Here is a 27,083-nt window from a genome sequence, read left to right as displayed (position 1 = left end):
CTATTTATTTTGCTACTAAAGGTGGTGGTTCTACCTGAAGGAGGCCTGTATAGCCCATGGTAACTACCAATCTTCATAGATCTTGGTCAAATGTGTGAGCCAAAGACCTTTGTGCGATGGCTGCTGGTTTGGAAGACAGTCAGTAACCATTCCATCTTGGTGAGGTGACAAGTTGCATACACATCAAATTTGAATAACTTGATCACGAAGTATATAAAACGTGATGCTATGTATAAATATGAAGTTTTTATGTTAAAACAAAGTTTAATGTATACTTACCTGGCAGGTATATATAATTTAATTCCCACCCTCCTCCCCTCAGGAGACAGGGTTCAGAGAAAATCTGGCCCAATTGGGAACGGTTCCTAGCGCTAGCGCCACGGTAACGGGGTGGTGGTTGCCTGAACTACTGATAGGTTACTAGCGTTTGCCGCGAGTTTTGAAAATTTCGCCAGGTGGAACAGAGAATATAGCTATATATATATATACCTGCCAGGTAAGTGTCATACATTAAAAAAGGTTTTTGCCACAAAGGAAAAAATGAAAAAGCGAGATAGCCGAGTACTTTCGGTCTTGTTCCGACAGTACACTATGCCACTTTAACAATATTTCTACCACTTTTATTTCTCTTACATTCATACTATTTCAATCACACTAGATTATATAAAAATTCCCAGTGAATATTCTCATAAAAAACCGAACCCCAGACATTTCTTGAAGTGGCCTTACAAGCCTATGTTATTTATACAGTCTTGATAGGCATGGATATCCTTCTACAGAACAATTTCATAAGGGAAATTTCTCCATACAACAGCAGAATATAGCATAAAGTGAGAATTCTGTCTTTTATATAGTTAAAATACAAACAGTACTATGGTACATGAATATGACAATTTGTCGAAAATTGCATTTTTCCTAACTATACAAACCTGAGGTCCTTTAACAATAGGAAGTAGCTAGCGGCAGCTGGAACGGTCGTAAGCTTCGAACAAGGGGAGAACGGTAGTTAACTGCTTGTCCGACAGTCGAGGTAAACAAATCACTTTTGCTTTTGGCCCATGCAAAATACGCAGAGTGAGGGGTGGCATGAGGAGGGACTATATGTAAAGGACCTCAGGTTTGTATAGTTAGGAAAAATGCAATTTTCGACAAATTGTCATTTGTTCCGATACGTAATACAAACCATCGGTCCTTTAACAATAGGAAGACTCACTTCTTGGTGGGAGGAATTGAGTCTTTTGATGAACAGACTGGTGTTCGTCCATCCCTGGAATGCCTCCCTGGTCGTAAGAAGCGAGGGAGGGATCCAAGCTCTGTCCCGATTGATGCTGGGGTGTGCACCGCAGGATCAATGGTCAGACCTCTGGGCCGAGTACTAAGAGAGAGGCAAAGCGTATCTCTTCGTACCAGCAAAGACAAGAACTTGTTCCTGTTTGCAAGAGGCAACATAAAGTATGGGTTGTCTCAAGCTGGCATCCACTTCCTCCCCCTTGTTGGAGGAAGTGGTAGGATATACGCTCCTATCCTAGTGAAAGGGATAGGATGGGGCTCTGTTGAGTAGCTCACCTGCATCTTGTCCGTTATCCAGCAGGGTGAACGGACCGTGTCCTCCTAACAACAGGTAGAGGGGAAGAAAAAGATGGGAAGAGGAGCCGCCAGTCACACTCTCATTCACTCATCCATTCTTATGGTCACACCAGGGGACTCGATGCTGTTCAGCCTGCGAGGGTCTGGGTTCGCTACACAAACGTGTTGAGCAGCCACCACGGGTCCCCAAGGAAAAACAAAAAGATCCAAGGACCTGTGGGCAATATCCCGAAGGTAGAAGGAAGGGCATGTGGTCTGGTTGACCAGACCCCTGCCTCTTAGTACCTGCGCCACGGAGAAGTTCTTGCGGACAAGGCAGCATCTTCGCATCGAAGGTGGCGAAGTCCATTAGGGAGGGGATTGTGAACGACTCGAACCAATCGTCAGGGACCGAAGGGTTCCGAGTCTTCGCTACGAAGTTCGGTACGAAATCGAGCGTCACGGATCCCCATACCCCTGGATGCTTGACTTCGCAGGAGAAGTCATGCAGTTCCTCAGAGGAAAAGAAGGAAATAGTCGCATGACCTATCCCTCTTCTCTACTTCGGTGATGTCCAGTACCCATACTGGTCTGTCCGTTTGCCACGAAGTCTCTCGCATCCTCCTATCCCCATGCAGCGAAGTTCTCGGTAGTGGATAGGACACCGACACTCCATGGTGGGTGTCAAATGGTATGGGTACTGTGACAAGCTATTAAACGAAGTAATGATTGCTCTGTAACAACCGAACTAAGTCAACAGCGTAGTTCGTAACTGACTCGGCCGCTCTGACAGCTGCCGACTGACTGCGTTCGGTAGGAGGCAAGTTGTCAAAGCATCCGAGTAAGTCGTGACCTTCGCCTTTAACGGGTTATGCCGAGAGACCAAACAAATAATGTATTTGTTTGTCACCAATGCCGACAGCGAGGTGATGATTCTCTTAAGGCATGTGCCCAACAGGCGAAAGTCAATTGCCTTCTAGAGGACCGAGGTCCTGAAGGTTAAAACATCTCATGGTTGTTGAATCTCAGCTAAGGAGAAACAACACTATGTACCGTTGAAGACGAAGGTAGATATTGAATGCAACCTAACCTACGTCTTCACAGATGAATCGAGAGAAGGATTCTCAAGATTCATAACCTGTGCTTACAAATGACTGAAAACGCTAAACCGCTATTTCATTGCTGTCCGGTGAGAAGTCGTAGTTGCAATGAAAGCGGGGCGTTCTTCAGTAATGAAAACACAGGGGAAAGCCGCCTGAAGAACTGCTTCTCATGGGCTGAACATTTGGAAGTAGAGCTGTCAGGTCGGAGAGTAGGCGATGTCTTCTGACGCATCTCGTAATTCGGTTGAACAATGAACAATTGTACACCTACGAATAAGAGATATTTTGAAGACAAACTCAGATGTCTGCAAAATCATTCGCATTATCGCAGTGCGATGCAGCGGGAGACTTGTACAGACTTCTGTTACCGTGCGGTAAACAGAAAGATGAAAGAGTCCAAGAGATATCTCTGTTGAAAATTCTTGCAATGTCGAAGGCGATGGAATCTAGCGTCACAGCAGTAGATGGTCCTTCATTATTGCGAGAATCCCCGTTAATCAGAGACCTAAGTCCATGATTGTTGGGCAGAGATACGGTTCGGTAGTCAATCAAAGCAGGGCAAAGAGAGACATACATGACCGTGCATATCGGAGGCCCAGCTGATACTGAGCTGCTATCAGGCAGTTCAATACGCAGTAGTTGAGCCTGAGCTCTCGCTGACTCGTCATCCTGAGTTGCCAGGTAATCCATTATTCCACGAAGGAATGCGTTCGGCTAGAACTACCGAGCATAAAAGATATGCTCGAGCAATTATATTTAGGCGAAACGAATTTCGGTAAATATGTTATTGTCATGATACAATAAAGTTTATGCATACTTACCTGGCAGATATATACTTAGCTATAGACTCCGTCGTCCACCCCGATAGAAATTCGAATTTCGCGGCACACTCTACAGGTAGGTCAGGTGATCTACCGCCCCGCCGCTGGTGGCGGGAATAGGAATCATTCCCGTTTTCTAAGACAGATTTTCTCTTCCACCTGTCTCCTGAGGGGAGGTCAGGGTGGGCCATACACCGTATATATCTGCCAGGTAAGTATGCATAAAAACTTTATTGTATCATGACAATAAAACATTTTTATGCATTCAACTACCTGTCAGATATATACTTAGCTGATTGGCACCTTTGGCGGAGGGTAAGAGACAGCTAATCTACTGAAATAGACAGGAAACAACATATGTTGTAGGTAATAAAAATAAAAACCTTGATTCCTACCTGTGTTAGCGAAAGACTTCATGGCTACTGCCTAGGAGCCCATATCGCTTCAAGAGCCTCAGCGAGGTAGTGACCTCATGCTAAGAGTTCTGATGGTCTGTTACCGGGGTCTTACCCACTTACGCTTCAGAACCTTAGGATCTTTGTCAATGGGGTCCTATCCACTTACATGACAAAAAAACACCTTGCCTATTGGCATGATCATAGAGCACGACACTAATCCCGATCACCTGATCCTCATTGGGGTTAGTACTACGATTGAAAGGAGTCATCCCCGGACATCCTTTCAAGCAACCCACAAACTCAACAACAATATTAAAACTAATTATTAAAATATTAAAAACAATTTAAGATCAGCGTCTGCTCCATTTCCCAGCATAGTATCCGCTGATACATAAGGTCCAAGAGAGAAACATTATCGTATGTTATTCTAACATCCTTTAAATAGTGGGATGCAAATACTGATTGCACCTCCAATAAGTTGCTGCTAAAATGTTTCTCATGGACATATTCTTAGTAAAAGAAAGGGAAGTTGCCACAGCCCGGACTTCGTGAGCTTTCACTCTCAGCAGCGTTAAAGAGTTCTCTTGGCAATTCCTATGAGCTTCGGTAATTACATTTTCGACAAAGAATGCCAGTGCGTTCTTTGACATCGGTCTCTTGGGGTTTCTTACCGAACACCAAAGACCTTGTCGACATCCCTGAAGCTGTGTCTTCTTTTCTAAATAAATTTTAAGGTCCTGACTGGGCAAAGGACCGATCCAACTCTCTTCCTACCAGAGAAAGAGAGTCCCTGACTTCGAAACTTCTAGGCCAAGGTTTAGAAGGGTCTCATTCTTCGCTAGGAAAAGATCCTGGAAAGAAATGACAGCCGAGTCTTTTCTAAATCCCACCCGAGAGTCCAAAGCATGCAATTCACTGATCCTCTTAGCAGTTGCTAGAGCCAACAGGAACTATGCATTTGCTAGTAAGATCTCTGAATGAGATTTTATCTATAGGTTCGAACCTGTCCGACATCAAGAACTTTAGGACAACGTCCAGGTTCCAACTCGGGGGAATTGATGATCTCAATTTCTTAGTCTCGAAAGACCTGAGAGATCATGAAGATCCTTATTATTCTCGAGATTCAGCCCTCTGTTTCTAAAACAGCTGAGAGCCATGCTCCTATATCCTAATAGTTGATACGGCCAATTTGGATTCTTCTCTTAAGAAGAGGAGAAAATCCGCGATTTCGGTTACAGAGGTATTGGAAGAGGACAGCTTCTTCGAACCTACACCATCTACGGAAAACTTCCCACTTCGATTGGTAGACCCGCAGGGTAGAGGCTCTGCGGGCTCTCAGCAATTGAAGTTGCCACTTTCTTTGAAAACCGCCTCTCGCTCTGACCAGTTCTTTCGATAGTCGAAAGGCAGTCAGGGAGAGACTTTGGATGTTTTTGTGGAACCTCTCGAAGTGGGGTTGTCTGAGCAGATCTGTCCTGTCTGGTAGAGATCTGGGGAAGTCCACCGTCCATTCCAGTACCTCTGTGAACCAGATTCGGGAAGGCAAAAGGGAGCAATTAGAGTCATTCTCAAATTCCTTCCGATGCCACAAATTTTCTTACTACTTCCCCAGCAATTTGAATGGGGGAAAAGCGTATGCATCTATGCCTGACCAATCCATGAGGAAGGCATCGATCGTTGTGGCTCTGGGATCTTCTTCTAGCGAGCAGAAGTGTCTATTTTTCCTGGAGAGGAACGTGGCAAATAGGTCGATCTGGGGTCTCCCCCAGAGTGACCATATTTGTCTGCAGACTTCTGAGTGGAGCATCCACTCTGTCGGGAGAACCTGGTCTTTCTGCTCAATCTGTCTGCCCTTAGGTTTTTTACTCCTTGGACAAACCTTGTACGCAGAATAATGCCCGTTCCTCTGTCCAGGTTTAATAGAGCTCTCGCTATTTCGTTCAGAGAGAAAGAGTGAGTGCCCCCTTGATTCCGGATGTAAGCCAGAGCTGTGGTGTTGTCGGAATTGACTTGAACTACCGCCCTCTCTGACTTCCGCTTCGAAGTATTCCAGGGCTAGATGAATTGCCCGGAGTTCCTTCGCATTGATGTGGCAGAGTAGTTTGTTGTCTGGTCCAAACCCCTGCTACTTCCTTTGGTCCCAGTGTTGCTCCCCAAACCTGTTTCCGAGGCATCGGAAAACAACACTTGGTGAGGGTTTCCGAATCAAGAGGGACACCCCTTTAGTTCTTGTTCCTTAATGGGGTTAACCACCACTCTAGGTCTGATTTTATCCCCTGTTGGATGGGAAAAATGTCTGACAAGTCTCCTGTCTTTTGACTCCACATCCTCTTTAGATAAAATTGCAGGGGTCTGAGATTTAATCTTCCCAGGGAAATGAACTGCTCTAACGAGGAAAGGGTGCCCAGCAGACTGAGCCATTCCCTCGCCGCGGTCCGTTCTTTCCCTAAGAAGTTTCGAGATCTTTTCTAAGCCTCGAGTAATTCTTTGTTCTTGAGATGGAAAACGCCCGAAAACCCCGAGAATCCATCTGTATCCCCAGATAGACTATGTTCTGTCTGGGGATCAATTGTGATTTCTCGAGGTTCACGAGCAGTCCCAAAGATTTTGTCAAGTTCAAAGCTTCTTCTCCAAGTCCTCAAGCACTGAATTTCCGATTTTGCTCTTATTAGCCAATCGTCCAGATAAAGGGATATATTATCCCCTCTAGATGTAGCCATCTCGCAACGTTCATCATTAGCCTCGTGAACACTTGAGGGCCGTTGAAAGGCCGAAGCATAGGGCTCTGAATTGGTATACTTTCCCCTGCATCATGAATCGGAGATATTTCTTCGATGATGGATGCAGGGGGACATGAAAGTATGCATCTTGTAGATCTAAGGAGACCATCAATCTCCTGGACGAAGAGCCGCAAGAACCGATTTGGATGTTTCCATAGAGAACTTTGTGTTCTCCACAAATCGGTTCAATGCGCTCACATCCAGGACCGGTCTCCACCCTCCGAGGATTTCGGAACCAGAAAAGACGGTTGTAGAATCCTCGGGAATGCGGATCCCGAACCACTTCGATGGCCTCCTTTTGCAACATCTGTTCTACCAGTTGCAATAATGCTTCTTTCTGGCAGGGTCCCTGTATTGGGCTGACAGTTCCCTCGGGTTCGTAGTCAAGGGAGGTCTGTCTCGAAATGGGATCATATATCCCTTCGTTACCACGGAAAGGGACCAAATTTCGCCTGTCTCCGAGCCCATTCTTCGGAAAATTTCCGAAGTCTGGCTCTACCGGTGCTTGAAGGACTGTTGTCTCATTTAGCTCTCTTGATAGGTCTGAAGGAAGGCCTACCTCCTCTTCTGCACTCCTCTTTTCTTAAAAGAGGGTCTGGCCGAGGTACTTCCTCGAAAGGGCTGTTGAGGAGCCCGAGTCTCTCTCTTAATAGGACCCGAAGTCCTCGCTTCCTTTGCAGATTGGGCCAACAGATCTTGTGTGGCCTTTTCTGTCAAAGAATGAGAAATATCTTTTACAAGATTTGAAGGAAACAATTGGTCCGACAGAGGAGCATACAGAAGAGATGACCTCTGAGTAGGAGTAACTGCTTTCGTCAGAAAAGAGCTAAATAAGACTCTCGTCTCAGAATACCAGTACCAAAAACAGAGAGGCCACCTCTCCCGATCCATCCTGAACCGCCTTGTCCATACAGGAAAGAACACTATGAAGGACTTCTGGGACTAAGAGATTCCTCCTCTTGTGTCTTTTTGGCCAACACCCCAAGGGACCAGTCTAAGAAGTTAAAAACTTCTAAGACATTAAACAATCCCTTGAGGAGATGGTCCATCTCAGAAGTCCCCCATGTGATCTTTGCTGATGACAAGGCTTGTCTCCTAGACGAATCTACCAGATTCGAAAAATCTGCTTCGGCAGTGGACGGGAGAGCTAGACCCCGTGGTTTGCCCGCTCCGTACCAAATTCCCTTCTTCCCTGATAGTCTGGAAGGAGGGCAGGTAAAGACTGTCTTCCCCGCCTTCTCCTTGGATTCCAACCAATTTCCTACGAATCGGAGAGCCTTGTTCATGGAAATGGTTGGCTTCATTTTAATAAAAGATGATTGTTTCGGGACCTTCGTGCTTGTAAACAAAGACCTTGGAGAAGGAGGAGCAGTAGGGCTTAAAGAGTCCCAAACTCTTGAAGTAAGAGGGCTGCCAGCGTCTTGTAATCTGACAAACCCGGAGCCGAGTGATTTCAGAGTCCGAAATCTCTTCCAAATCCAATTCCGAGAGGATTGTTTATTTCCAGTAGGAGACTGGCTCTTGCACCATCCACCCCACTCTCGCAAGAACGACGACCGCTTGTGCGATAACTTGCGTCCCTACGAGAGATAGGTTGATCCTGCAAAACGACCTTATCCTTCTCCTGGCAAGAGCGATGGCCGCTTGTGCGACACCTTTCTCCTCTGTCAGACGAAGGATGTCCTCTCCTATCGCTTTCTCCGGAACGACCTATGTCCTGACAAGGAATACGGCCGCTTGTGCGACAACTAGAGTCCTTGTCAGGTAAAGGTTTATCCTTCCGAAAGCCAAACAAATCTTCCTGGCTTAATTGTCTTTTGGAAGAAGTTCGTCTCTTATTTGTCACTTGTGGCTCATTGCGCCGGGTTGACGCTCGTGATTCCTTGCGCCAAGCTGGCGCTTCTGGCGCATTTCGGCAGGGTGGCGCTTCCGGCGCTTCTGGCGCATCTGGCGCATCTGGCGCCTCTGGCGCTTCTGGCGCATTTCGCCAGGCTGGCTCTTCTGGCGCATATGGCGCTTCTGGCTCTTCTGACTCGTATGGAGTCTCAAACTCATCTGGCGCATCTGGCGCATTGCGCCAGGTTGGCGTTTTTGGCGCATTCTTCATACTCCTCCGAGTATAAGCCGAAACTTCCGTTTTCTTCTTTCTTTTCCCTTCGTCTTCTTTATAGGAAGGAAAGATCCTTTCTTCCTGGGAGTTTTCCTTAGTAAAAAATCCTACTAAGGCTGAAAGTTGCTCCTGCACATTTAGGATAATTTTTGCAGCCGCACTCTCTTTTTCCTTCCCTGATTCAGGTGAGGAATGTCTCGAAGCGGAAGGCAACTCCGATTTCCGTTTAGGAACCAATCTCCTTTTCTTCTTCTCACAAGGTGATAGATCGGGAGAAAGCTCAGGGCTTGAATCTAAAGTAGGAGCCTTCCAACTTCTCTTTAAGGGGCGTGACAGTTCATCAGAACTCCATCCCCTTACATTCGGTGAAGAATCTGACGAAGAAAAACACTTCTTTAGGATGCTTTTTCGATAGCGATCCTTGGCAGTTCGGGTCGTCACAGAATCTGCCGAGGGGACGCCTGATCGGTGGGGATTCTCCGTAACCTCCGTAAGGCTTTCGACATTCCTTCCTCCTCTGGGCCTGTGAGCTTGGAAGAGGTCTAGGCCTGGGAGCGAGACAGAGCCGATCAGACGCACCCTCCACTGCACTAGGGACACTTAATTCACTATCACTGTGCTTACCTTTCAACGTCAGCATTTGACGTTCCATCCTTTGTAGCGCAGCTTTAAGATCTGCAATTTCCGTTGCCGGATTTGCAGTCTTAGTACTAGAGGAAGAAGATAGAGGTTTAGGGTTAGGTGTTAATTTAATAGGCTCGTTAGAGCGAGACCTACTTACGCTTCTGGAGGAAGCCTTCCTAGCCTATCCATATCTAATTTCCTTAAATATGAATTTAAATTCTTCCATTCTTCCTCATTCATATTTACACATTCATCCACAGGTGTTAGAAATTGAACATTCATTCCTTCTACACCCCTTACAAACTGTGTGAGGGGTCTACCGAAGCTTTCGGTATCCTCACCATGCATCCCTCATTTACACACTGTTCTAACCGGAAAGCTAGAATCCGACATCATGAGAAATATTCAAAACCAAGTCCAAAAAACAGTCCACTAAAGAGTATGCCAAACCAAAGATCCAATACGTCACCAAAATAACCGGCTTAGAAGATCAATAGCGATGAAAAATACGAAAATCAAATCAGGAGTAACAACAACAATGTTGCTGTCACGGCCGATAGAGAAAATCTGTCTTAGAAAACACGGGAATGATTCCTATTCCCGCCACCAGCGGCGGGGCGGTAGATCACCTGACCTACCTGTAGAGTGTGCCGCGAAATTCGAATTCTTCTATCGGGGACGACGGAGTCTATAGCTAAGTATATATCTGACAGGTAAGTTGAATGCATAAAAATAAAAGTTGAAATGGTGTTGTCGTGACAAAACCATAATTATATAAAAGTTGAAATGGTGTTGTCGTGACCAAACCATAAGTATATAAAATTGAAACTGAAAACTCCTGGGAGGTTGCAGGCAACCCGAGTTGCAGTCAATTAGAATACTTCTCTTATAAGTCGCAATCCGTAGATTAACTAGGATATGCGCCTACCCCTCGGACAATTTCAACTGCTTAGTAGAATCATGTCGCGAGGTTAATATACGTAGTATATTGTAGGATTCTGAACAACGATCTCCATCCTAAATTCTTTCCTTCAAGAAAACAAAATAAGGATTGGAGATCGACCACCTTCGATCTCTATCAAAGAGAGTGAAGGAGAAGTCTTCCTCGAAGGAAAGCTTCAATGGTGAACAGAATACTAAGACGATAGTTCAAGCCAAACTGGATATTCCCGTCCGATCTTCTCTAGTCCAGGTTGGTCGCCTACTGTGAGATAGTTTCTTTCAGCAGCAGTCTTCTTCCCAATGCTAGAAATTCCAGGAATTCGAGCATAGGCGAGGTTGTTCCGATTATCGTGTATATCGGGGATTCTCGTCTCGCTCACTTTGGACCGTGGTCTCGCGTAAGTGTTTGGAGATCGTAAAACTCGAACACTGAATGCGTTAGAAATTCCGTAGCATTCTAAGCAGTCTGCGAAACCCCCACCGAATTCGTCAAACGATATCGGCTGGTGGTCCTCTTGATTCCCGTAGAAATCGAGAATGGGGCAGGATTCCTCCTCAACGACCGGGGCTTACGTCAGGTGGGACCCGAAGGTCCCCCCGGTAGCGCAGTCCCGAACGTGGGATCTTACAGAGAAATCTCTGTAGGATCCCTCCCCTTTCCCTCGTAGCCGTAAGGAGAGAGGGAATGGGGGAGGAATTGGATACTGGCTCGCCTTCCCAGCGGAACTAGCAGTTGGAGAAGAAAAGGAGCAGCCATCGCCTTACGGCGATGGCCTCTCAGAGCCTGGGAAAACGTATCGTCAGGAGAAAACGTTTTCCCGAGGAGGGTTACGAACTCATACTGTAGGTAAGGGTCTGCCGCCACTGTGAACGTCGTCTGGGTGGGGCTGATCGACACCTGACAGGAGAGAGCCGATACCGTCCTCCGACTCATTCCAGTCTTCGTCGAGGTCGAAACCTCTCAGGAGGACCGAAGGAGTATTCAAATACGGTGTCCGAAGACACGTAGAAACGCCGCTGTCGCAGTAGAGGAGGTGGAAGTAGCTTGATCGACGGCCAGAACTGAGAGAGCCTTCTTGTCCGGAGACGAGAGACTCTGGTTCGAGACAGAATCGGCAAGTTCCGATCGCGGCAGACCCACCGTCGGTTTGGGTTCCCTCTCGGGCCCCAAAACGACTCGAGCAGAGACGTGGGCTCTGCTGGTGGGAGCGGCAATCCTTCCGCAAGGTCATTATGCTGACGAATCAGCTTAATGACTTCTGCAAATTCCTCTGTATCTCGGGAGTAACCGTGTCTTGCGGAGTAGGACCGTCCAGTCCCTCCAACAAGAAACAGATCCCGAGATACTCCTCCTTCAGAAGGAGGAACAGCGGCAGACCCCTGACGGTCGCCTCCAGCTACTTGCGCGTATGTCCTGGTCGGTCCTAGAACCGTGCCTGGTCCATACGGCGTCATAGCAGGATCGCGAGCAGCGCACCTCTCGCGATCACTCATAGGTACCTCGCTCCTCCTGGTGTAGCCCGAGGAGGTTGAAGGTACAGGAGAGGCAGACCTGACGCTCCCCCCTAGCTCGCTGGCAGGACCAGCGTGCTTGGAGGGCTGCTGCTGATCGTCCACCCGCAGTGGCGATCGAGCAGCAGGACCTAGCCTTGCCGCTCGCCTGGGGCAGAGGCTCGGCTGAGAACGTCGACGCTGATCTCTAGCGTCAGGCGAGCTGTTTCTGGTTACCGTCTCCGCCCGGTCCCGATGGGAGCGGCGTCAGGTGACCTGCTAGGCTCGTTATCGCGGTGAGACCGGCGAGCGTCCTCTCGGCGCGTCGAGCCGCTGGCTGGTACCGACGACCGCGGGGACCCCTTCCTCGCCTCAACCCGTGGCTGGTCAGCGACCGTCACGTCAACCCGAGCAGCCAGCTGGTCGCTGCGAGAGCGTCCACTGGCCTAGCGAGAGTCGTCTGCACGACACTCGCCAGTCTTCTGCTCCGCGCTTCGGTCTTGGCGGCAAGCGAGCTCGAGTGTCAAGACTTTGGCTGGACGGTCTCCCGCGGGAGACCGTCCACTCGGTACTTCTCGCTAACGAGAAGCCGAGGCGGATCCTGGTTTAGCGGCAGAACCGCTAGAACCAGGCGAGGAAGTGCCAGCCGAAGCTGGTACTCCTCTGGTCCCCGTCTTCTTTCCTTGGTAGAAGAAAAAGACGGGCCCTGTTCCCGAGGGAGCAGGAGGACCAGCAGAAGAGCTCCCCGAATCGCCGGAGCGAGACGGGCCCTTAGAAGGTCTCGAAGGAGCCTTCTTAGGGGGGAACAAAACCCGGGTTACCAGCTGGTCGCTGCAAGAGCGGCCGCTGGCCTGGCAAGAGTCACCTGAGCGTCTCTCACCAGCCTTCTGCTCCGTGCCGCGTCTTGGCGCCGAGCGAACTCTGGCGCCAAAACTTGGCTGCACGGTCTCCCGAGGGAGAACGTACACTCGGGATCTCTCGCGAACGAGAGACCGAGCCGGAACCTGGCGTAGCGGCATCGCCGCTAGCACCAGGCGAGGAAGTACCAGAGCTAACCGATACTCCTCTGGTCCCCGTCTATCTCTTCCTTACGGAAGGGGAGACGGGCCCCGCTCCCGAAGGAGCAGGAGGACCAGCAGAAGGACCCCCCGTCCACCGCGGGTTGGGACGGGCCCTTAGAAGTCCCGAAGGAGAGGCGCAGCAGACGATGAAGACTTAGAGCCAGCTTCTTCTTCCTTCGGTTATCCAAGCTCACGCAGGACGATCGTCCGGTCCTCCATCCACGGCCGGAGCCGCTATTGCAGAAGCAACACGGCCCGACTGCACCTGTCCGGAAGGGACCTGGGACTGGGAAGACACACCGTGGGCAGGACCCAGCATGGACAGGCACAGGAATCAGGAGCGACAGGAACAGCAACCAGCTCAGGAGCGGCAGGAACAGCGGCAGCGGTAGACCCAGAAGGGACAGCCAAGCCAACAGCGGGAATCACATCAGCGGCAGGTACGGCAGGCCCAGCGATCGCCTCGTAGAATCATCGGCAGCCAGCGGAACCTGGGTCCTGGCGGCCGGTCCAGCGGAAGTCTGGGGCAGGCAACACGAAGAAAACAGGCGGCGGCGGCAACCCCACCTCGGTACGGCTGCGGCCCTAGTAGCGGCAGACGGCGTCATCGACACAGCATGGGGAGTGTAGACCAGGAGGGGGGGGAGCAGCATAAGCGGCCGTGGTAGTAGTGGAGACCGCCCCAGACCTCGCTAGACGCTGCAGCAGCCCGTGGATGCTAGCACGCCCTGCCTCCGCGGTGGTCCATACCTGTCCAAGGTCGTCTCCCACGGATGTAGCACCTGCGGTAACATACGTAGATAGATTAGTAAGAGGGTTCCCTCACGCACGGGGGGAAGACCATGCCCCACCCCGAACGCAAGGAAGACCCCAAATACAAAATACAACGAAGAAGCTGAGCGGGGGGCAGGAAGGAAGACGAAGAATCGGATACCAAGGGAGTCGCGGGAGAGCTTTCCGACGACTTCCTGGCAGACCTTCGCTTCCCCTACCCCCGCACAGCAGTGAAAAGTAATATGAAAATGAAAACAGAATACTGCCATTGCGGTTTCACTTCATAGAACTTAAGGGGAAAAGATCAATTCCCGGGTAAGAACGGAAACTTGATCCAATAATATGATGCTATCATAAAAATATATATGAAAATGAAACAGAATACTGCACTTGCGATTTCATTTTCACATAAAAAAATCGTAAGGATCAATTCCCGGGTAAGAACGAAAATTGATCCAAATTAAATTTCATGCAAATAAATAAATGAAAATGAAAAGAATATTGCAATTGCGAATCCACTTTCATTGCATTCTATTATACAAAAATGATATTGTTAAGATACAATAAAGTTTTGTACATACTTACCTGGCAGATATATACTTAGCTATAGACTCGGTCGTCCCGACAGAATTTCAAAACTCGCGGCACGCGACAGGTAGGTCAGGTGATCCACCCATTCCCGCCGCTGGGTGGCGGGGTCTGGAACTATTATCCCGTTTTCTAAGCCATAATTTCTCTTACACCTGTCTCCTGAGGGGGGGGGGGGAGGCTTGGGTGGGCCATTAATCGTATATACTGTGCCAGGTAAGTATGTACAAAAACTTTATTGTATCTTAACAATATCATTTTTGTACAAGTAACTTACCCAGCAGATATATACTTAGCTGATTGGCACCCTTGTGGCGGGCAAGAGACAGCTAAAAACAAAATAATACTTAAACTAAATACATTAAAAAACAGGGAAAAAAAACAACCTATTTTCTTGGATAAACATAATCCATAGTTCCTACCTTATTGGGCTGAAGACTTCATGACTACTGTCGATGAGTCTGCTTGCCTCAAGAGTTTCAACGAGGAATGAACCTATGGTTGAATAATCTTTTGGATCGTGTCAATGGGGGCTAGCCCGCTTACGCGACAGAGCCTATACTGGATCGTACCAATGGGGGCTGACCCACTTACATGGTAGAGGCCTTGACCTTTTGTCATATCAATGGAGACTCGCCCTCTACATGACAGAGTTAAGGTTATTAAACAAATCACAAAGAGCATGAAGCCAATCCCGATCACCTGACCATGTTAGTCTTGTTACAATCTATGAATTGCAAGAGGGTCCCTATTCCCTCTGACAATTAACCAATAAAAACAAACCACCAATAAACATAAATTTAAGCCTTAAACTACATAGGAAGGATTAGCCTCAGCCCTTCTCCCAGCACTGAATTCGCCGAAACATACGCTCCCAGCAAAGCACTTTTCGTACGAAATTTTTAACATCTCTTAGGTAATTCGAGGCGAACACCGAATTACATCTCCAAAATGTCGACTCTATAAGAGCCTGAAGCGACCATGTTTTGTGAAATGCCATCGACGTAGCTATGGCTCTCACTTCATGAGCTCTCACTCTGAGAACCTGGAAATGCTCTTCTTCGCATTTAAGGTGAGCTTCCCTTATTACATCTTTTATGAAGAATGTAAGGGCGTTCTTAGAAATCGCTCTTTTCGGATCTCTTACAGAGCACCAAAGACTTTCTTCTGTACCTTTCAGCAACTTCTTCTTTTCCAGGTAGAACTTGAGTGCCCGACTGGACACAAAGTCTTTCTAGTTCTCTCCCTGTTAAAGAAGATATTCCTTTTATCTCAAAGCTTCTTGGTCCAAGGCTTTGAGGATTTTCATTTTCGCTAGAAAAAATGGTTGAAAGGAGCAAATCGCTGAATCTTTCTTAAACCCCACTTACCTTCCAAAGCTTGCAACTCGCTCATCTCTTGGCTGTTGCTAACGCAAAAAGGAATAAAGACTTTCTTGTTAAGTCCCTAAACGAAGCTGCGGTGAGACGGTAACGAATTTTTCCGACATTAGGAAACTTGAGGACCACATCCAAGTTCCAGCTAGGCTTCTTGATTACATGTTCTTTCGTGGTCTCAAAAGACCTTATAAGGTCATGAAGATCTTTATTGTTTGTCAGATCTATTCCTCTATGTCGAAAAACGGAGGCCAGCATACTTCTGTAACCCTTCACTGTTGAAACTGCCAGGTTACAGTCTTTTCTCAAATATAAGAGAAAATTTGCGATTTCAGTTACAGAGGTACTGGAGGAGGATATTTTCTTTTCCCTACACCATCTTCTAAACAACTCCCACTTCGACTGATATACTTTAGAAGTGGAGACTCTTCTGGCTCTTGCAATAGCCTTCGCCACTTCTCGTGAAAAGCCCCTTGCTCTGACAAGTCCTTCGACAGTCTGAAGGCGGTCAGACTTAGAGCGGGGAGGTTTTTTGTGAAACCTGTCGAAGTGGGGTTGTTTGAGAAGATCGTTCCTTAGTGGGAAGCGATCTTGGAAAATCCACTAACCATCCAGAACCTCTGTGAACCAATCGAGAGCCGGCCAAAAGGGAGCGATGAGGGTCATTCTTGTTCCTTCCGAGCAAGCGAACTTCCTCAACACTTCTCCTACTATCTTGAAAGGAGGGAAGGCGTACGCGTCCAAGCCCGTCCAATCTAGCAGAAAGCTGTCTACTGCTACTGCTTGAGGATCCGAGATCGGGGAGCAATAGGTTTCCAATCTGTGGTTCTTGTTGGTCGCGAACAGGTCTATATTGGGCCTTCCCCACAGATGCCACAGTTGTTGGCAAATCTGAGGATTGAGAGTCCATTCCGTGGGTAGGACTTGATCTTTTCTGCTTAACAGATCTGCCCGGACATTTTTCTCTCCCTGTACAAACCTTGTGAGGAGAGAGATCTTCCTTTCCTGTGCCCAAATCAGCAGATCCTTTGCTGATTCGTACAGGGAAAAGGAATGCGTCCCCCCTTGCTTCTTTATATAAGCGAGGGCTGTTGTGTTGTCCGAGTGAATCTGAATCCCCAGACCTGAGACCTGTTCCTCGAAATGAACCAAAGCTAGATGAATGGCAGTTAGCTCTTTCTTGTTGATGTGCCAGGACACTTGTTCTCCTTCCCAAACCAAATGCCTGGACTTCTTGCGAACCATAGGGTCGCTCCCCACCCTGAATCTGGAGGCGTCTGCAAACAACGCTAGGCGCGGGTTCTGTAAGCGAAGGGAGATTCCTTTGCTTAGTTTCTGTGGATCTAACCACCAACGGATATCCTTGATCCGTTTCGAGATTGGAAAAGTCTCTCCCAGATTGTTGGACTTCCAATCCCACTTCTCCTTCAGATAAAATTGAAGGGGTCGTAGGTGAAGTCTTCCTAAGGAAACGAACTGTTCCATCGAGGAGAGGGTCCCCAGCAAGCTCATCCATTCCCTCGCGGAACAATGTTCTTTCCTTAAGAAGACTGGACACCTTTTTCTAGGCAGCGTTCTCTCCTTTCCTGAGAAGGATACGCTAGAAAATTCCCGAGAATCCATCTGAATCCCCAGATAGACAATACTTTGCTGGGGAGTCAGCATGGATTTCTCGTGATTTACTAAAAGTCCTAAGGACTTTGTCAACTTTAGAGTCACTAAAGGTCCTCCAGACATTTTTTCTCCGATTGGGCTCTTATTAGCCAATCGTCCAGATATAACGAGATCCTGATCCCTTCCAGATGTAGCCAATAAGCTACATTCTTCATGATGTCCGTAAAGACTTGAGGGGCAGTCGAAAGTCCGAAGCACATCGCTCGGAACTGGAACACTTTCCTTGGAACATGAACCTCAGATATTTCCTTGCTGCCGGATGAATGGCACATGGAAATACGCATCCTGAAGGTCCAGGGCACCATCCAGTCCCCTGGACGAAGAGCAGATAGAACAGAGGAAGACGTCTCCCTTGAAAATTTCTTCTTCAAGACAAAGAAATTCAGGGCAACTGACGTCTAGAATGGCTCCATCCCCCCGATGCTTTCGGTACCAGAAATAGCCGATTGTAGAATCCTGGGGACTGGAGATCTTGAACCAGTTCTACCGCTTCCTTGGAAATCATCTGTTCCACTGCTTGCAACATAGCAAGCTTTCGGACCGGATCCGAGTATCTGGCGGTTAACTCCTTGGAGTTGTCGTCAGGGAGGATTTTCCCTGAAGGGGGATTAAGTATCCTTTTTTCAGGATAGAGAGGGACCAGGAGTCCGCTCCCTTCTGCGCCCAGACTTTGGCAAAGTGGAGTAGCCTGGCGCCTACTTTCGTCTGGAGGACTTGCTGTTCATCTAGACTTCCCGAAGGACCTTCTAGATGGTCTACTCTTTCTCTCTGGTCTTCTACCTCTAAGAGGGGCTCTAGAAGAGGAGGCTCCTCGAAAGGGCTGAACAAAAGAGGGTCTCTCTTTCTTCTCTATCGGCACTGCTGGCCTAAACTTCTTGGCTGAGTGCGTGAGGAGATCTTGAGTTGCCTTCTCCGTAAGAGATTTCGAAACCTCTCTAACCGTCTCTTGTGGAAAAAAGGTGCGGGGATAAAGGAGCAAAAAGAAGAGATGTCCTTTGCAAGGGTGATACCTGCTCTTGCTAAGAACGAGCTAAAGACAGATCTCTTCTTCAAAACTCCCGTTCCAAAAAGAGAGGCAACTTCCACCGAACCGTCCATGACTGCTCTGTCCAGGCAAGCCAGGACGCTCGAAAGTTCCTCCATGGAAACAAAGTCCGTGTCCTGAGCTCTCTTCGCTAATGCTCCTAACGCCCAGTCCATAAAATTGAAGACTTCTAGGGTTTTAAAGAGGCCCTTTAGAAGGTGGTCCAGCTCACACATGCCCCAAGTCGCCTTAGCCAGACAGCAACGACTTCCTCCTAGAAGAGTCCACTAAGGACGCAAAATCCGCATCCGCGGAAGAAGGCAGACCTAACCCCATCGGTTCTTTGGTCTCGTACCACCTTCCTGGTTTGCCTGTTAACTTGGAAGGAGGGCAGGAAAAAACTGTCTTGCCCGCTTCCCTTCTGGAAGTCAACCACTCTGAAAAAGTTTTCAAAGCCTTTTTCATACAAAGAGCGGGGCGCATCTTAACGAAGGAAGACGATTTGAGAGCTTTAGTGCTGGACATTAACGATCCTGGTGAAGGAGGGTCCGCAGGATGAAGGGAGTCTCCGAACTCCTTTAGCAGCAAAAGAGACACCGTCTCTTGTAGTCCGAAACTGCTACATCTACAGGCTCTTCGTCTTCCGATACCTGATCCAACTGATCTACAGAAGGAGATCGTTTTGGAGTGATCTGGCTCTTCCCGGGAGAAGAACTCCTTTCCCGAGAAGGGGAGCGCGGAACATTAGCACTCCTATACGAAGAGTGAGGCTCCTGTCTGTCGGCAACACTCTTGTGCCTACTAGATTCTTGTTGTCTAGGTTCTCCGGGTTCGTGGCGCTTGCTAGGCTCCTGGCGTCCTGATTCAGGGCGCTTGAAAGATCCCCGCGTCCTGATTCCTGACGCTTAACAGGCTCTTGGCGCCCTAACACTTGACGCCTAACGTACTCCTGGCGTCCTGTTTTCTGGCGTCCTAACTCCTGGCGCCCTGACTCCTGACGCCCTGACTCCTGGCGCCCTGACTCCTGGCGCCCTGACTCCTGGAGCCCTGACTCCTGGCGCCCTGACTCATGGCGTCCTGGCTCATAGCGTCCTGATTCCTGCCTTCTAGCAGAAATCCTGACGTCCTGAATCCAGCGTTCTAAGAGGCTCTTGACGTCCTTCTTGCGTCTTGCTGCCTCTTTGCGCCTGTCTGGCTCCTGGTCCTTGAAGACCCAAGGGATCCTGATACCTAAATCGGTTTTCTGGTTCCTTGTAGCTAAACCGATCGAGGCTTCTGCTCGATGCGCTGTGTCTAAGAGGACGCTTCGGGGAAGCCAGCCTATAGGGCGAAAGGGCTTTTCTCTCAGGAGAACAACTCCTATCCGACGAGTCCCTTGACGAAGGCGATAAACGCCCTGGAGATCGTGAGAGTTCTCTCCTATACGAAGAAGGACGCTTAGCGGAACTCTTAACAGGGAGCGAGACATCCTTCCTCCTTGTAGAGTCCTTAGCAAAAGAGCCTACGAGCGACGCTAACTGCTCTTTATTGCAGATTAACCAAAAAACTGCTCTTGGTAAGGATCTTGAAGAGCAGGCTCCTCTTGTTCTAGTCCTCTTAGGTCCCGAAGGCCAATCCTCGGGAAAACGCTCTGGGCTGGATGTCCAGCAGCGTTCTCCATTTAGGAGCCTTCCAGGCTCTCTTCAAAGGGCGCGAACGGAGGCGCCGAACTCCATCCTCGTTAGGAGAGGAAGAGTCTGAGGCCGAAAAACACCTCCTTTAGGACGCCTTTTCTGCGGCAATCCGAGGCAGCCTGGGACTTAAACAACAGGATCTGCCGAAGGGACGCCTGACCGTTGGGGATGTTCTGCATCCTCCCGCGGCTTTCGACATTCCTCCTCCCCTGGTCCTGGGAGTTTGGAAGAGGTCTAGGCCTAGGAGCAATGAGGAACCGGTCAGACGCCCCCTTCCACTGCACTGGGGACACTGCACAAGTCACTATCACCACTCTTACCTTGGTTTTAGAGCTCGTAGTTGAGCTGAAGTTTCTTAATTGAAGCTTTAACATTTTCTCTCTCTGATGAAGAATCTTTGATTCAGAACAGGGAGAAGCAGCTGAGGCTAAGGGAAAATTGTTAGATGGAGAGTTAATTTCTTGTTCTAAGGAGCAAGATCTACTAGATGACCTAGCTGAAGCCTTCCTCACTCTATCTCTCTCAAGCTTCCTAACATATGATGATAATTCCTTCCATTCAAGCTCCGTAAGGTTCTCGCATTCCACACAGGTGTTTAATAAAGAAACATTCATTCTCCCTGCATTTAGCGCAAATACTATGCGGATCTAATGCCGATTTAGGCAGCCTTAACCTTACAGTCTTCCCTACTGCAAACTCTAAACATAGGTGAAGCCTTAGCGTCAGACATCGTGAAAGAGTAGTCAAAACCAAAGTCGAAAAAACAGTCCACAATAAGCGTATGCCAAGCCAGAGAAAAAACAGAATACGGTCCAACAAACAAAAAACCAATCCAAATTCTCGGCAAAACGAGTTGAAATCCAAGATGGAGGAACGAACAGGTGGTTGTCCGTTCAACCGCAGAAGAAATTATGGCTTAGAAAACGGGAATAGTTCCAGACCCCGCCACCCAGCGGCAAGGGAATGGTGGATCACCTGACCATACCTGTCGCGTGTGCCGCGAGTTTTGAAATTCTGTCGGGACGACCGAGTCTATAGCTAAGTATATATCTGCTGGGTAAGTTACTTGTACAAAAAATTAAAAGGCTCGTGCCGAGCGCAATCACACTCTCGGTAACGAACGACAGGGCAAAAATATAATGAAAAGAGTACTTACATTTTTCAATTACACACTTTCGCCCAAAATACATGACTCGGCGCGAGCGCGCCCGCCCTCGGCACCGAGACATAATTCAAGGGTTCAATTCATGAAAAGAGAGGAAATCGCCGCATCTACGGCGATAACTCCATGTTGGTTCATAATTAAGTAATGAAAATGAAAACAGTGTACTTACAGTTTCATTTTCAAGTCAAACAAACCATTAGTAGAAAACCCAATATAAACAAAGCATACGACGATGAAGCGGGCAGAGAGCGATGACGAACACGTCCTTCACACCCGCGGCCGAAAGCAAAAGTGGTTTGTTTACCTCCCAGTCGCGCGGCGCGCGACTGTCGGACAAGCAGTTAACTACCGTTCTCCCCTTGTTCGAAGCTTACGACCGTTCCAGCTGCCGCTAGCTACTTCCTATTGTTAAAGGACCGATGGTTTGTATTACGTATCGGAACAAATTTTATTTGATATTAAAGGTAAATAACCACTATCCAAGCGAAGTTGTGTGTCAGGTATTCAGTGACTAAACACCTGACTGCTGAAAACCATGTGCACACTGACCTCAAATAAACTTGTGAGTGTATAAGTTCAGCAAAGGATCCTGAGAGGTAAAACAACTTAAGCTGGCCTCACACTAGGCCTTTTTTTCTCGAGCAGCGAGCTGTTGCTGCCAAAAATCAAAAACTGCGAGCTGTTAGCTCAAGATTTTAGCTTTCCGACAGAATGGGAAGCAGCCAACACGAGCTAAAAGCTACAGCGTAGTGTCAACAAAAAAGATGGCTGCTGCTGATAGGACGTACTCTCAGACCTTTGGCTTCTCTTCTCCTGGGCCACTCTCGAACCCACAAAAGTTTTTTGTTACTCTTGCATTCACGTAAGTTTCCGAGAAATACACCACTGCAGCACATTTTGCCACAGTCCGACAATTTCTGGCCGGCATGATGGTATCAGCTGATCAGTTTTGTTTACTTTTTCCTACGGCTCCTCGAAACCATGAGTTCCTAGTGTGACGATACAACACTTTTGCTCGTGAGCATTGGCTGGATGCTGGCCAAAACCGCGAGCAAGAAATGACTAGTGTGATACCAGCTTTACATGTATGAAAGTTTTGCCATACACGTGCTTTTAATCACTGCATTTATAGAAACCTACCTACAAAAAACTCACATAAAGATCTTAGGAACTGTCTGCTTCATAAATCTTTTCCTTAAAAGAGTCTAAGCTATAATGATAGCAACTATAGCCTTCACTGAATACAACAAAACCTCATCTAAGTGGTACCCTATTGACTCACTGAAGTAGAAATCTTCTTTATCTGGGTAGCCATTACCACTTTGTGACCCGTCTTGTACACCATCACATTAAGTAAAGTTTTGCGACAGGTAACACTTCACATCCTAGGTTGAGTGGGTTAGGATTAGTATAATAACTTTTTTTTTAGTTTCCTATGGGTGGGGGTCCAAGGGGGGCCAGGTAACACGGCCCACTAAGTTAGGTGGGTTGCCAACCCCACACCCCTGGCAAGGTAACATGTTCTACAAGGTAAGTATGTTTAACCTTTATGTTACTCTTCCGTTAAGGGGGGTCCCCAGCCAAGTAACACTTAACACTTTCTACTAGGTTAGGTTAGGTTGGGTTGGTTAAGTTAGTATGCTAACCTTTACATTACTCTTTCTTTGAGGGGGAGCTTTGTCCTGGCCAGGTAACATGTCATACTAGGTTAGGTTAGGTTGGGTGGGTTATTATGACAACCTTTATATTAGGTTCCTAAATACATAATGATAATGATAATAATAATAATAATAATAATAATAATTATTACTTAATGATAATAATATTTTATTGTTTATTTCCTGATAGAACATTCAATTTCTATCCATTTCATAATTCATTCTTAAACAGTATATGTATCTATATGCCTGTATATATAATATATATTTGTATGTATTGTATAAATAATATGTAAAATAGAAATCCATCCCATAATATTTGTCTACACTAGTATTTCCTTTAAAATACCATTTATTTAACTTCACAGAAATTCTCACAGAAATTCTTCACAACAATCATCAACAATGATACCAACCACAGCAAAATCCGAGGAAACTATGATGTTTTGGTAGAAAGAAGAAGAAGCGTGCACTAGATAATCATTTAAATAAATAGTTAAACAGCAGTATATGGTCATGAATTGCATAAATTTTTTACATATTCATGATTATTTTGAAAATAATCGTTGTTGAAAAATTAACTAGATTCCTGACTCAAATACCAACAGTTTTGCTGTGAACAGTTCCTACGGCCTTGCTCGCGCTCTTCTATTGTTTATCAGTGTTGCCAATTGGTATGTGTTTGCCCTCCAAACTGGGTACAAGACTTATACAAAACCAGGGAAATAAGTGAAATTAGCGTATCTATTTGTAGTATATAGCTATACATATAAGAGCAATTTTATCATTATTGCATTACTGTGACAACTAGAATTCATGGAAAGTTTGTAAATGCATCGGCGTATGTGTGAAGCTCCACTAAATTGGCAACGATGACATTTTGCCATCGTCTGCTCCTATCTATTTTAGAAATACCTTAATTTTTCGGGGTTAATTTGGTTTAAAAAAAGGGATAATAGACATGAATTAAAATAAACATTTTGAAGTAACAAAGTAAAGTTAAACTAAATAATGAGTAAGAGAATAAAGCTTTGCACCTCATAAACGGTGTTGTCGTCTGCTGCTCGTAACTGTGTTTGTGGAGTGAGCGCTTAGGAACCAGGAACAGCAATGTGGTTCAAGTGCAATTTGGAGTGAATTAAGACCAATAGTGTGTATAATTACAATCAAATAAGCACTGTGGAGTTTCAATTGTGATGGCAGTAAGGATAAAACCACTGATTACAAGGTAAAAATGAATTTCAGTTCAAACCATGACCTAGGGAATAAGAAGTTTCATACTTTCACTAATATAGACGACAAAATGTTTTATTGTGCTGATTACAACTCCAATCTTGAGTAAGATCAATAAACATTACATATATACTCTAACATTGTTCAAATGAGTGCTGGGAAGGCCAGGAAAGATGTTGGATCCTCGGTGGTTACGAACGGCACCTCAGTCGGTGGATGCCATATTGGATTTAAAAACTGCCTTGAAAATATATTTTACGAAGACCTCACATGCCTAATTTAGTTCGTATGGCGCTTTCATATACCACATTATGTTGACAAAACTTAAATGGTGTGCTTCAATATGTAATTGTATTCTTATTTCACCAATTAAATATAGAGTGAATAAGGCTGATCCACCCAATGACAAGGGATCCACTGCAGTGTTTTCCCCCTTAAGATTTATCGCGTTTGCTTGCGTTTTTGGGGCGAGTGTAGGACGACGGGACAGGTTCCACGAACGTAAACAAACCTAACCTTTCCTAGACTGCCAGGTCCTGACCTAACCAGACCTTACCTTCCTAACTTCACTTACCAAGGGCGCCATGCCCTGACCTGACTGGGAGGGGCTTTGGCACCTCCTGAACCCCTCCAAATAACAATAAGCATTGAAGAATATGGATTTAGCTTCTGTTTGTGGGTAGACCCTTCGGATATCAAACCAGAGGAAGGCCTAAGTAGCCCAATTGTTACGACTGGAAAAATACGCTCACATGCTGGCTTGGTTTACCCACTTTTAAGTCGACCTTGTTTATATTAACCAAAAACACAACGGTAACTTAAATTAGTATAAAGTCCGTCAGTATTTTAACCTTGAAAATAAAAAAAATTAGCTAATTTGGGTGGCCGATCGTAGGTCTAGACTAGACTAACGCGTTACTTAGCCTAGTAAGGTACCTAGCCTATAGGTAGTAGGTAGGTAGAAGTAGCTCCTAGTACATAGGTTATAGGCTAACTACCTTGCCTACTACCTAAGTTATCTACCCATCAGAAAACTAAAACGTCAAATTCCAACCTAATTTACCTTGCCTTCTTCATCACTTATCAATAGCCCTGGACATGAAAATAACCATTAAACATAACATGAATACTAACGGCAATTGAGGGTCGCTACGTTGCAGTTCGCTTCGTTTCGCAACTTCTAATGTTTACGGATCCATTCTGTGCATATAAGATATGTTTATTCCATTTCTGATTACGGTAAAATCCTTACTTTTGTCAACGAATTGTAATGTCTTTGGTACAGTATTCCACTAAGAGGATAAATTCACATTTTACAATGGATTTCTCTATAGCCAATATTATGTGAATCTGTAAAAAAAATGCTTCTGGGATGTTTATTGTCTAGTGGAGCTTGCTTATCTTTCAAATCGAAAACATTTCATATTGTCAATGGTAGGAGTTATTATATCTGCGCTGTTAGATAATAAAGGTATATGAAACATCTTTTATTGTAATTCGACGTTTTAAAAAAGTACAAGACTCGAAAAGGAGACGGATCTCTGACAGGAACACGCACCACGTGGGTCGTACTTTACAGATGTAAACAAACAGGAAAAGCAAGGTATACGAATTGTTATGACAGGGAAAGGTAAAATGGGCGGGGCTGATGTGTGGTGGATCACTTTATCTCCTTGTTGAAATGGCATTACTTCTCCAGGAACTATTGAGGCAACGCAGATCACACATACACACATTTATATATAAATCAAAGTGGTAAAACATTGTCTTGAAAAATAGTGGGTTCGCTTATCTTGACATGATCCTTTGCTTGTTTTCAATTAAAGCGCTTAACTTCGAACAAGAAGTAAAATTGCTTTATATTTATAATCGCCGAACTTCAAAATGAAAATGATTCTACGAACATGAACCAAATTTTGCAGGCGTCTATTTTTCGACTGATTATACAACTAATATAATAAAATACATTCTAAAAATGTTGGAAGAAATTGTGACTGGTAGCGTCACCTTAGATGCCCCATTTGACGACAAAATGTCTCGCAGACAAAATGACTCGGCAGTCATCACGAACTGAATGCGATTCACTACAAAAAAAAAAAAAAAAAAAAAAAAAAAAAAAAAAAAAAAAACTTTCAGGAACCTATGCGTCATAGGGTTATGAATATTCCTCAGGTGGCTCAGGCCAGCCTTAGGTACATCTTATTGGGGCGTTTAACGCGTCTCCGGCGAGAGGCTGACCCGGCAGTTCCAGAATTTTCTAGCTACTCTCCTTTTGATGCACGAAGGAGTACATCCAGAACAGAGATGTTATTCTCAGTGCGTAGTAGAATGATGTAATAACTGGATGTTACGTCTTATGTTTAAACGCATTCAAAATATCCATGTACCTACTAAAATTTTGTCATAAATTACCAACACGTTAGCTCAGCATAAATTCTGAATAATTAATGCAATTAAAACTTTCCAATTAGGACTTTATTAACGTTTTAAGAGCATTTGTTCATTAATTAATTCGTAGACTTAATAATCAATGACAAACAATATATTTTCAAACATCAGCCAAATTACAAACTAAATATCGATCGAATAGTATGAAACTGTAAATAACGGTGAACAAGGCATGCGTTACTTGTTGGTAAGAATGAGGCAATAGAAGGAAGTGGAGCAAGACACATCGGGTGATTAATAATGTGATTAACAGCATGGACCATGGAAGATAGGGTGCACTATAATCTTGTTATTTGGGAACAAACTTTATCTGTACCGACAGAATAAGGAAACAAGTGATTCATAGACTCGATGAGACCAAAGAGGCGGTGGGAACTGCATAAAAGTAGAAAGAGAAGAGTATGTGACGATCCAAAAGTCAGAATGAATGATGGTGATGGCCTAGTCATACATTCTTTTTTTGGGAAGGGTGGCTATTGACTGTGCATGAAAGACAAGTTACATTGTTCTAAGAATCTTTATGACTGAAAATCCTGTATTTAGATAGATGTAAAAACTTGTAGGAACAAAAAAG

At 46.0% G+C, this 27,083-nt stretch overlaps 1 protein-coding gene across 5 annotated transcripts in view; it reads right to left on the bottom strand.

Moving 5' to 3' along the window:
- LOC135198706 (glucose-fructose oxidoreductase domain-containing protein 1-like) overlaps positions 1-25,369 on the bottom strand; it is a 39,724-nt gene extending 14,355 nt beyond the window's left edge. For 2 of the 5 annotated variants that reach the window (XM_064226549.1, XM_064226551.1), the window contains exon 1: positions 25,125-25,269. In XM_064226549.1, coding sequence (XP_064082619.1) covers positions 25,125-25,138 — 14 coding nt within the window. In that variant the 5' untranslated portion in view covers positions 25,139-25,269. Of the gene's footprint in view, positions 1-25,124 lie in introns of all 5 variants that reach the window. The other 3 variants (XM_064226553.1, XM_064226550.1, XM_064226552.1) reach the window with 3 other exon arrangements.
- Positions 25,370-27,083: the final 1,714 nt, after the last annotated feature.

The sequence above is a fragment of the Macrobrachium nipponense genome, chromosome 22, assembly GCF_015104395.2.
Source record: "Macrobrachium nipponense isolate FS-2020 chromosome 22, ASM1510439v2, whole genome shotgun sequence".
Classification (NCBI taxonomy): domain Eukaryota; kingdom Metazoa; phylum Arthropoda; class Malacostraca; order Decapoda; family Palaemonidae; genus Macrobrachium; species Macrobrachium nipponense.
The sequence above is the reverse complement of the archived record's forward strand: the minus strand, read 5'-3'. Positions and strand labels throughout refer to the sequence as shown.